Below are 12,136 nucleotides of genomic sequence, written 5' to 3'. Positions count from 1 at the left end.
CTGACTTCTTTCTACATTCTGGAAGTCTGTGGGCCATAGTAGTTAAAGAGAAAAAACTGTTCTTCTTCTGCAGGCAGCGAGCTTTAAAATTTTCATTTTCCAGGGACCAAAGTTTTTGCCTTTGGGAGTGCACCGCCATGTGACATTTGGGCCCATGAGTCACTAAAGGCCTTTGAGTCCTTTGCCTTTCCACAGCCTTGAGCGCCAAGGACATGTTAATGTTTTCAGAAGTCTCAGGCTTTGGTTATATCAGTTTTCAAATACTTTAATAATAACACAGTGACAGAGAGTTTAGGTCAAAGATCAAAGTGCTGCAAACCCTCTCTGGATGCTGCTTCACACCATGCCCTGCGGAACACACGGTTGTGATGCCCAGAGCTGTTAGCCGCCATTTCGCTCCAGGGTAGTGCCCCTTCCATGGTGATAAGGAAGCAAGTGATAGCTCCCTAACCACATTTACCTGGCAGGTTTAATTGTAACTGTGAAAATGGTAGAGAGCCGGGCGGTGGTGGTGCACGCCTTTAATCCCAGCACTTGGGAGGCAGAGGCAGGTGGATTTCTGAGTTCGAGGCCAGCCTGGTCTACAAAGTGAGTTCCAGGACAGCCAGGGCTACAGAGAGAAACCCTGTCTCGAAAAACAAACAACAAAACAAAACAACAACAACAAAAAAATAAATAAATAAAAGAAAAAAAGAAAGAAAGAAAAAGAAAATGGTAGAGAGGGCACTCAACAGCCAACCGTGAAGACCCAGGTCTGCACCAATGAGCTGAAAGAGTCTTGGCTAATTACTAATCCATAGGGAGAGCAGAAGCAGGGAGGGAGGGAAAGGAATGGGAATAGCAGGGTGATGGATTAGAGGAGGAAAGAAGCCAAGGCCCCGGGCTCAGAGGACAGTGGGGAAGCCCAGACTGGGCCAGACCCCTGTCCCCACCCCATACACATACATTTAAATGTCCCACTGTCACATTGTCCTTTTTCACATTGTCTATCAAGAGTCACTGCCCACTTCTTTTGGAAAGTCTTCCCTGTATAGAGTGTTCACAATCCTAACAGTGAGTGTAGGCCCAGGTTGGGCTAACAACAAGGAAGCTCACCCTTCTGTCTGAAGCAACCGGGCCAATGTATGAATGATCACCCCAGCCATCATATCAGAAGCCTCTTATGACATCTATAAAACCAAAGTTACTAGGGAGAATGGGAGACCAGTAGTGGTCAGAGTGCCATCCTATGGATCTTCTCTTCCATGGAAGGGATAACAGACAACTCATACAAACCAGCAGAGACAGAAGACGGTCAGACAGTATGCCAGGAACATTTAGATCCATGGATACCAGCTTTACCAATGCCAACAGAGCAATCTCCTACCCATGGGCCAGTATATTCCCTGTTTTCCTTAGAAGAGTTGGGTAGAACATTAAAAGCCAGGCACCAAATGAGTTGTGATACACAAATGTACCTTCTTGTGTGATAGCCACCAAGTTCAGTGCCACAGGGACATCAGATCCTCTGGGACATGCACTGGCCAAAACGCAAGGGCAGAGGAGGAAATACCATGGTGGGACACTAGAAGACTGGGATGGGGACAAAGGAACATTGAGGTACAACAGGTTGTGGACTACTGAGATGGCTCAAATGGGTATAATCATGGGACCAAGGAGCACTGTGATGAGGTAGTGGAGCACTGTGATGAGGTAGTGGAGCACTGTGATGAGGTAGTGGAGCACTGTGATGAGGTAGTGGAGCACTGTGATGGGATGGTAGACCACTATGGTGGAATATTATACAGGGAAGGTATAGCAGTGTGCTAGAATTTTAAAACATTGTGAGAGTTCGTCAGAAGCATTGTGCTTTGTTTTGGGAGCATTGGTTTGGAACAATGGAGCACTAATATGAGACAGAGGTACTGTGGTGGACAGTAGAGCACCATGATGGAACATGGAACGCTCTGGTGGGACAGTAAAGTATTATAAAGAGGAAGTACCGCATTGCAATGGGACAGTGGAACATTGTGAAAGACAGAACACTGGGATGATACAAGGGACTGTCGTGTCAAGACAGTGTAGCATTATAATAATGTTTGATGTATGGTGTAGCTTTCTGATAGTACGATGAAGAATTTTGATTGGACGATGAAGCATTGTGATGGGACATGGGGTACTCTGATCGGACAGTGGAGCACTGTCACAGGACTGTGGAACACCATCATGGGACAGTGGAGAATTGTAATGGAACTGAGCCTTGTGATGAAACCGATGCACATCATGATTAATAAAGGAAACATTGAGATAATACCACCTCGATAAAACAGTGGAGCACTATCATGGGAAAATGGAGCACTGTGGTGGGACAGTGGAGAATTGCAATGGGACAGAGAACTTGGATGAGACAGGTCTACATTGGGATAGAAGGACAACTGTGATGAAACAGTGGGGTATTGTGATAGGACAATGGAACACCGATGGGATGAGATGGAGCACTGGGATGGGATGATGGAGCACTGGGATGGGATGGTGGAGCACTGGGATGGGATGGTGAAGTACTGGGATGGGATGGTGGAGCACTGGGATGGGATGGTGGAGCACTGGGATGGGATGGTGGAGCACTGGGATGGGATGGTGGAGCACTGGGATAGGATGGTGGAGCACTGGGATGAGATGGTGGAGCACTGGGATGGGATGGTGGAGCATTGGGATGGGATAGTTGAGTGCTATCACCATAGGCAGTAGAACACCATGATGGGTTGGTGGAATACTCTTATGGGACGGTGGAACACTCTAACTGGGTCTGTAAAGCATTGTGAAGAAAATAGGCATTTTATAGAGGACTGGAGGACTTTAATGGAGGGGACAGTAGAGGAGTGTTACAACTCTCAAGTATTGTTTAGAGATACTGCAACATTTTGATTTTTAAATGTGTTTACCAAAAATGATAAGAATTCTATGAAAAAGCTACTGTTTTCAGCTCGGTGTTTTAGTAAACACGTATAACCTCAGCACTCAGGGAAATCTGCGGCAGAAGGAACATGAGAACACAGCCCAGCTGGCTTGCAGAGTGAGTCTGAGGCCTGTCTGTGCAACTTAGTAACATTCTATCTTAAAACGAATGTTAAAAGGAGGGAGGGCTTCCATTTTGCTCAGTGGTACCACTCCTGCCTTGCATGCCCAATGGCCCTGGGTTCAACACCCAGTACGATAGAAGTAAACAAATGACCTCTTTTTAGTGTATGAATTAAGCATTTTAAATTTTTTAATTAAAGAAAAAATATGACACCCAAGTGCCAGGGTTGGACTCTGGAATGCAAACAAGGAATTAAGTGAGCATTACCTTCTGCCACACCCAAATTGGTAAGTGCTATGTCAAGCTTCCTGGGCCCTCAGGAGAGTGAGCTATATCCAGTGAGGAATCTTTTCTCGTTGTTCAGATCTCACAGGCCACAGAGCTGCAGTTGCTCTGCCATCGGTTTCAGCCTTGACTATGAAACACCTTTTTTTTTTTTCTTTCTGCATACTAAATACAGTCTTGATAAACAGGGGCCCAGGCACCTGCTCTCCTCAGGTGCTCAGTGGCCCCCTTTTCTAGCTCTCTTCATTAAAATCCACGCCACAGAGACAGCTCCAGTTGTTTTGATGTGAGCAGGAACCAGAGAGCCAGTTAGGTTCAGTTCTTGTGCTTCTAGCTTGGGTCTCCATCCACCAACACACATTCTCCATGGAAACGCTCCAGCCCCTTCTGGAATCTCTTCAAATCTCCTTGCTTAACAGTAATCAAAGGACAATCCCACCAAGTCAATCAATGAAAAAGCTCTCATTAACAGCCTTTCCCAAAGTTAAAAGGTCTCTAACAAGGAGTCATTAAAGACAGACATTCAAAGTTGCCTTTCCCTGGGCTGTTCGCTAAATTAGACTAACTGTTTAGCTTGAGGGAAAAGGGCAGCGTGTCCTCACCGGGAGCGTGCAAAAGGTCAGCACATTCATCCCCTCTGGGAGCCTCACACCAGGGCCAGGAGATGCAGGATATGAGTTTCTGGGAGTGGGGCACTCCTGCGCCACATCTCATTTGTGTTTTCTGCTTTGTAGTCGTGCCGCCTGAGTTCTGACTAAGCTATTTGCTGCTATTTGCTGTACTCACTGAGGGACAGAACATTGAAAGTGTTTAAAATCAACTGCCCTGCAATTTTCCAAGTCATGACGGTTTCCCACAGACTGAAGAGAAAGAGATTTTCCAGGCTGGAACAAGGAGCAGGGAGAGGGGAGAGAGGAGGGGAGAGAGGAGGGGGGAGGGGGAGGGGAGGGGGAGGGGAGGGGGAGGGGAGGGGGAGGGGAAGAAAAGGGAGGAACTGGCTAAGGAACAAAGTCAAGGGGTTGGTGTAGAAGGAGGGTGTTGCTTATTTTCATCAGGTAGTGTTTCTCTCTCTCTCTCTCTCTCTCTCTCTCTCTCTCTCTCTCTCTCTCTCTCATCTCTAACCTGTGTTTTGTAGCTCTCCACTAACTAGCTAGCAAGGCAATACGGAAGATTAGCGAGTTTACTTTAGGGTCCCACTGTGCCATAAAACCTATTAAATGTTGTCCAATTCTGTGTAGAAACTTCCACCAGAGAGGCTCTGGGGTTAGGAGGGCTGGGGGTCAACAGAGCTAACCCTATTACCAAGGATAGCCTGTACTCCCTTCTTTTTTATGAGAAATATACACTTTAAACATTTGAAATATTCATATAAGGGGACTGAGGAGCCGCCCGGTGTGGAGAGGGCTGTTGTTTGTTTTCTGGTAGCAGTGAGAATTAAACCTAGGGCCTCCTGCATGCTAAGTAAGCACCCCACCACTGAGCCCCAGCCCTGGGAATGCTATTTCTGAATGTTCTCTCCATATTAAGAAAAGGTAGGGGCTGGAGAGATGGCTCAGGGGTTAAGAGCACTGACTGCTCTTCCAAAGGTCCTGAGTTCAATTCCCAGCAACCACATGGTGGCTCACAACCATCTGTAATGAAATCTGATGCCCTCTTCTGGTGTGTCTGGAGACAGCGACAGGACAGTGTACTCACATACATAAAATAAATAAATAAATCTTTAAAAAAAAAAAAAAAGAAAGAAAAGAAAAGGTAGTCACACAAGCTCCCGATCATGCTATTCCTACGAGCCAACCATTATTTTTCTTTTAAAGAAGTAAGGCAACAGTTGTACCTACTTTATGTTTAAACAGTTAAGAACTGGTTAAAACTTGATACATTTTCAAGTAAATTTTGCTCCCTAACAATATTTTGATATTTAAAAAAAGTCTTTTTCCAGATGTTCTTCAGTGGATAGAGGGCTGGCCTGCTACACCAAATGCCATGATTTTGATCCCCAGTACCGTTTATAATGGGCGGTGGGCTTGGCACACAGGTCTGTAACCTCAGATATTCCAGTGGGTGGAGGGTAGTGGGTGACTTCATGCTTAGCCTCTGCCTCAGCCAGCCCAGGGTCACTCAAGATAAATTTCACTGCCACCCCCAAAAATGTCCTAGGTATGTCTCTATGCATATCCTCAGCATATTTGAACTCTGATGAGAAGGTATGAAAAACTTAGTGGTTAGGAGCTGCCTTGAATGATTCTCTTTGGAAATAAGATACCAAACTTTGTAATCAACAAAGTGTTTTGTCAAACTCTTCTGATCGGTAAACTTTGTTTATTATTTTTGGTGCTGGAGAGTGGACCAGGAGGCCTCTTGTATTCCAGCATGTCCTCTGGAACTGAGGCACACCTCTGAGCGCATAGATCATACAAAATAGAAGGAAAAATATTTTCTAAATTGAATTGCTGCTGGCTTGAAAAGACTGTGAGACTTGGGGAAATGGTGGGTTTTCTGAGCCAGGTGGGTGTTTGTTAGTTTGTTTCCTTGTTCATTTGTCTGCGGGACTGAACCCAGGACCTCATCCTGGCTGGTACCCATTCCTCCATGACTCCTTAAGTCTCCTAAAAAGAGGCTCTTGATTCCAGACTCCCCGACCTCTGAAAGAATGTTTGGCTGGGAAAGATAGGATCTTGTTTTCTTACTCACGATGGAGGCATCTCCTCTGCTGTAATTACACAAAGAGGACCACTCCACAGCAAGCTCTGCCTGCTTAAGGGCAGTTATGGAAAACATCCTGGAGTTTCTACAATAGGTAATCCTGGCTCTTCACTCTAGCGTGAAAGGAGTTCAATGAGCTGGCAGGAAATGGCGGGCTAAGGGAAGCCAGAACTTCGTCATAACACTGAGACCTACCATGAAGCACGCAGCTGCAGAAACAGAAGCCCATATGTGTGTAATTGGGTTGGCTAAGCCTTAACAGCTTAATCTGATGTTGCTCATTTCGCACGCTCACCCGCCCTCGCCCTAAGTAAATAGGACTCAACCCAGTTACTCACCAAGACCCCCTTGGCGGATGTCTGTGCGTGTGGCTCCACCAACGATAAACTGAGCATTGGGACACAATTCCTGAAAGTAGTATAGAAGAAAACACAAGTCAGAAGCTGCTGTTTAATGGTGGAGGCAACACAGGTCAGAACATCAGCCCAGAACTCAGACCTGGAAGAAGCCAGTAGGTTGTCTACCACCACACATGCATGACTCTACTCCTCCGGCAGATCTTTAAGATTAGAGAAGGGAGGACACTAGAGACACACAGCTACCAGTCTGCAGGACAAACGCTGGAGTGCAAAGCCCCTGTGACAAGCAGGATTTTGATTACTCTGCAGGCTGGGTGTGTGGTGTGTGCCATGGGGGGTGTGACAGGTCTGAAGGGTGTGTTGTTGGAGGAGAAAGGCAAAGGCTGAGATACTAATACACTGAGATCGGACCTTCCCATTTAGACAACAGCCCTCTGTACACAGAGGTCCAATTAAAGGGCCCAAAAAGCAAAGCACACTGTGGACACCCATTAAACAGGTGACTAGGAAGCAAGGATCTTGTAGCTGAGGGAATCGTGATGGCATGGGGAGGAAGTTGGGGATGAGGTGTCAGGGAGTACTGTTTCCAGACAGGAGAACTCAGATATGATACAGTCATTCACCAGCCCCCACTTGGCATCTGCTCACTGGTGAGGTCACCTAGACTAGGGAAGAGATACCAGGAGGCTTGCTTTCCGCATTTTTTCTTTGTTTACCCAGGAAGGATCTACTGGGCCCCATTCTGGACATTATGTTATCACAGCAGGCAAGGGAGAGGGAAGGATGGTTGACTGAAGAGAACACAGGTAAAACACTGGCCTGAAAGTACTTTTGGTTTGCACAGGCAAATCAAGCTGACGTTATTGGAAAACAGAGTAAAATAGCACATATTAAAACACCAGCAGGAATTCTAGCTGACCAGCCAGCCACATGTAAGCATTGTCTGTCTACTAGAATGATGGGCTCTAATGCAGTCTGCAGAGGGGTGTCCAAAGAAGACAGTCAGACAGGGCACAAGACAGATTGTTAAGGAGAAAGGGTGGGACCTCAAGGAACCAAAGAAAACTTAGACTGCATTTACTAAAAGGCATTAAATCAGTGGGTTGCACCACAGAGGGGCTGGTTAGAGCTACAGGGTGAGAATGAGAAGCATTGCTTACTCCAGAGCCATGAAGAAATGATGTCTGGCCTGACAAGCAGGCAAGAGAGTGAGCTGAGCAAAAAGAGTGGGGCCCAGGTGGAGCTGTGAACAGGGCTTCTGAGCTTCTACAGTAGGAGGTGGAACTTTCTGGAAGGCAGTCCTACAGTTCTGCATGAACCTGTCAGCTCCTGCCTTCATGGCCAGAAGCAGCCCCTGTCCCCTCCCACCTGACTCTCCGACCCAAGACTCAAGTGTTACTTTTTATTTGCATTTTTGTATTAAGAAAGTAACTGTTACTGATACAAAATTCCAACAGTAGGTAATAAAACCCCTTAAGATTTCTAACACATCCTTCCAAAAACTGTCTTTAATATAATGGCACATTTTCGCGTGTGTCTGTGTGTGTCTTAGTCAACTTTTCTATCACTATAACAATGTAGCCAGGGTAATCAACTTACAAAGAAGAAAAGTTGCCAGGTGTGGTAGTACATATTCATAATCCCAGCACTTGGAAGAATGAAGCAAGATCATTATTTTGAGGCTCTATTGAAAACTCTGTTTAGAGAAGGAGAGGAAGAGGACAGAGGGGGAGGAGGAAGAAGAAAAGGAAGAGGAGGAGAAAGAGGAAGGAAAATCTCATTTGGGCTCACATCTTTGGAGGTTCAGTCTATGATTGGTTCTACTGTTTGGGGGGGGGGGGTCTGTGGTGAGGCAGACAGCAGTGTAAGAATGTGTGGTAAACAAGGCCTAATCACCTCATGACTGTAAGGAAGGAGAGAGAAAGGGAGAGAAGAGTCGGGGTCCTAATTCCCCCTTCAGAGAAACACTCTCAGTGACTTCGAGTCCCATCTCACCACATGTCCCAGTCATCCTAAGGTGAGCCCTCTGGGAAAGACAAGTGCAAACTATAGCCCCAACCCCCACTCTGTGTGTGTGTGTGTGTGTGTGTGTGTGTGTGTGTGTGTGTGTGTGTTTGAGTCTGTGTGATCATAGGTACCTTTTACATCTTTTATTAGAACAAAGAGAATTTTAAAGTTGCATTAAAAGTACCATGAATCATTCAGCCAGTCCTCCAGTGAGGGAGATTTCATTTTTGTTCTATTTTGTTTTAATCTTCTGCAATCTCTGGTGGCAAATGAAAGAAGGGCATGATGGGCCAGAGAGATGGCTCAGCAGGTACAGGTAACTGCCATCAAGCCTGACAGACAGCCTGAGTTCAATTCCTGAGGACTCATTTTGAGGAAGGGGAGAACCTCCCTCTGCCTTCACACATGACGGGACATTGGTACATATACACTACATATGCACACAATACACACACATACCACATACACACACCACACACATACAACATAGCACACATACAGCATGCACACACACCACACACACATACCACATACACACACCACACACATACAACATAGCACACATACAGCATACACACACACCACACACACATACCACAATACATGCAACACATATCACACCACACACACACACATATACATCACATATACCACACACACATACCACAATACATGCAACACATATCACACCACACACACACATATATACATCACATATACCACACACACACACACCACAGCATACTCACATACCTATACTCATACATACACCATACACAACATATCACACACAACACACATACCACATCACCACACACACCACATACACACCACACACATACCACACGCACCAGATACCGCACATACATACCACCTACCACACACACACCACACAACACATCACACATACCACATACACACAGCACATACATACCACACACACACCACACACATACATACCCTACATACACACACAGCATGCACCCACACACACTTACAACACATAACATATATAAACACACACATACTCACACACTCTCTCACACACACTTGCACACACAGGCACACATGCTTGCACACACACATACTTGGGCACACGCACACACTCACACACACTTGCACACACTTGCATGCACACACTTGTACACACGTGCATGCACACACTTATGCACACACTTGTACACACTTGCATGCACACACTTGTACACACGTGCACGCACACACTTATGCACACACTTGTACACACTTGCATGTACACACTTGTATACACTTGCATGCACACACTTGTACACACTTGCATGCATACACTTATGCACACACTTGTACACACTTGCATGCACACACTTGTACACACGTGCATGCACACACTTATGCACACACTTGTACACACTTGCATGCACACACTTGTACACACTTGCATGCACACACTCGCACTCACACATACACATGCACTTGCACACACACACATGCACACACAGAACATTAAATATAAAAGCTGTAGCTACAGCACTGCTCTCAGGTGCTCAAGAGCTCTCATCCTCTGGATCATAATTTCCTGACAACTAAAAGGTGGGGGATTGGAAAACACTAGCTAAAAAGTAACAGATTGGAAAATCTTTTCACTGAAACGTTGCTTGTATAAAGAAGGAAATAACTTCGAGACAGAAGGGAAGAAAGCACATTGAATGGGGTTTCAAAGAGTCTCTTTCCTTAAACAATTCTTTTTTTAAAAATCTCCACCACTGTTATTCTGCTAACACAGTACCAAGCTGCCCTCCAAATGTTATCTCTATACCACGGATTCTCACAGCGTGGCGGCGGTTCAAAATGCAGAAACTGAGTGTCACTGAAGTGTTCAGCCACAAATGGGACAACCGTGTCACACTTCCTTCCCTCAAGACTTGGGGGCCATCTCAGAAGAGGGGTCAGGAAGACTGTATGAGTCAGGGGTTGGGATGACCAGAGCAAAGCAGTGTCTTCTAGACAAGTCCAGACTCTCAGGGACTCACGAAGCAGGACAGGGTGGGAAGGTGGAGCATGGGGTCTGGAAAAAGCTATAGGGATGGGGTTGGGGTACATAAGATCAACAGCCATTGTAAGCATATCTAACATTCTTGAATAATTAATGAAAGTATTTTTTAATTCATTCATCCATCACTCCCATCCATCACTACCTTCTTCACAGCTCCACAAAACTGATCTCGTACGTCACCAGTAACCCCAGAATGAGCCTTTTGTGACCCATCTCACTGGGTGTTCCTTAATGTCTGCTCCCATTGGCTTGCTCTCCCTCTAAAAGCCTTCCTCTGTGGCATGTGTCTTCATTAGCTCTTGAGTCTCACGACTCTCAATCCACTGTCTCAGTTTCCCCCCATGGACTCCTGTTTTCTTGCTATAGGAACCCGGGAACCCTGGAACCCTGGACTTGGTCCTCGGCCTCTGTTCTGGCCCCATTTTATGCATCATTTCATGTCCTCATGAGCAAGGGAAATCGATCAAACTCAACTCCTAACCATAGACGACACTGTTGCTTCTAAAGTGACTCTCTGCCCTGTCTGCTCAATTCTATCACACTGTTCATGTGACAGAAGCTAAGGACGCTCACATCCAGTGTCTGCTAAGCTCGGCTACAATCCTAAGGTTGAGTGAGGAGAGAGAATGCTGGCAAGGCCTACAGTTTAAATGCTGTTTGTAAGTAGGTAGACTATTAGTCTTCGTGTGTGTGTGTGTGTGTGTGTGTGTGTGTGTGGTGTGTGTGTGTGTATGATATTCACTAATTACAATGCAAAAGTCCCCATTCAAAGAAAAAAAAATCATGACCAGTAACTTACATGGATCCTTCAAGGGTCACAGAAAGTCCTCAGCCCCACAACTCACAGGGAGATAAGACCTGGTCCACTGAATGTTTTCAGCTCCACCCATTGCCCACCATGTTTTATCTTCTCTAAGAACCCTGGACCACTGCCTTCTCTGAACACTGTTGCTTGCATGCCCTTCCGCAGTCCAGCCCTTGGCTCTCACCTATGACCTCTTTCTCCATCAATCCCAGCTCAGCTCTCTTTCACAGTTTTCCTGTCCAATTGCACAGTCGTCGGGATTCAGTGATTCTTCACTGAGCTCCAGTGTGTTTTGTCCATTTAATGCTTTACTCTCTGGACATTTTGTCATGTGATGCCATCTAGAGATAACTCACTTTCTAAGGATTTACGTATTCTTTCATCCAGACTCACTCATAATTCAAGGAAGTGTGTAAGACTGTGTTTCTCACTTCATGGATGAGAAAACTGGGTCTCAGAGAGGGCAGTAACTTATTCATAGTGACTAGTGGATGATAGATGAGGGACCAGTACCTTGACTACTGTGTGATATCCAAGCCCACATTCTTCTCCACCACAGTTCTTCCTCAGTTATCTGCCTATTCTTTGCCCCCTCCTCAACTAGCTAAAGCTCCTCATGACACCTCCCTGCACAGGACAACATAGCAAACCATAGCTGAATTAGAAGCCCCAAAGCCACAAATTCAAGATGTAACAGCTAGAGAAAGAATGGATACTCCAAACTGAAGCCACCACCATCCATTAACTTTCCAACAATTCGACCCCTGCACGTGTCTCTTAACTGGGGCCCTTACTATGTGCCTGGCATGGCTTCACTCTTAACTGTATTACTCCTTAAGATCAATAAGCTGCTTAATTGCCAAGAAGGGGAAAAGGATACTTCAGGC

At 45.8% G+C, this 12,136-nt stretch overlaps 1 protein-coding gene across 1 annotated transcript in view; it reads right to left on the bottom strand.

Annotated features, from left to right (window-relative positions):
• Positions 1–12,136, bottom strand: part of LOC117712807 (calpain-8) — a 69,001-nt gene that overhangs the window by 55,035 nt on the left and 1,830 nt on the right. Inside the window, 1 exon segment of the mRNA XM_034508957.2 lies at positions 6,385–6,454. Within this exon segment, the coding sequence (XP_034364848.1) occupies positions 6,385–6,454 (70 nt within the window).

The sequence above is a fragment of the Arvicanthis niloticus genome, chromosome 7 (genome assembly GCF_011762505.2).
Source record: "Arvicanthis niloticus isolate mArvNil1 chromosome 7, mArvNil1.pat.X, whole genome shotgun sequence".
Classification (NCBI taxonomy): domain Eukaryota; kingdom Metazoa; phylum Chordata; class Mammalia; order Rodentia; family Muridae; genus Arvicanthis; species Arvicanthis niloticus.
The sequence above is the reverse complement of the archived record's forward strand: the minus strand, read 5'-3'. Positions and strand labels throughout refer to the sequence as shown.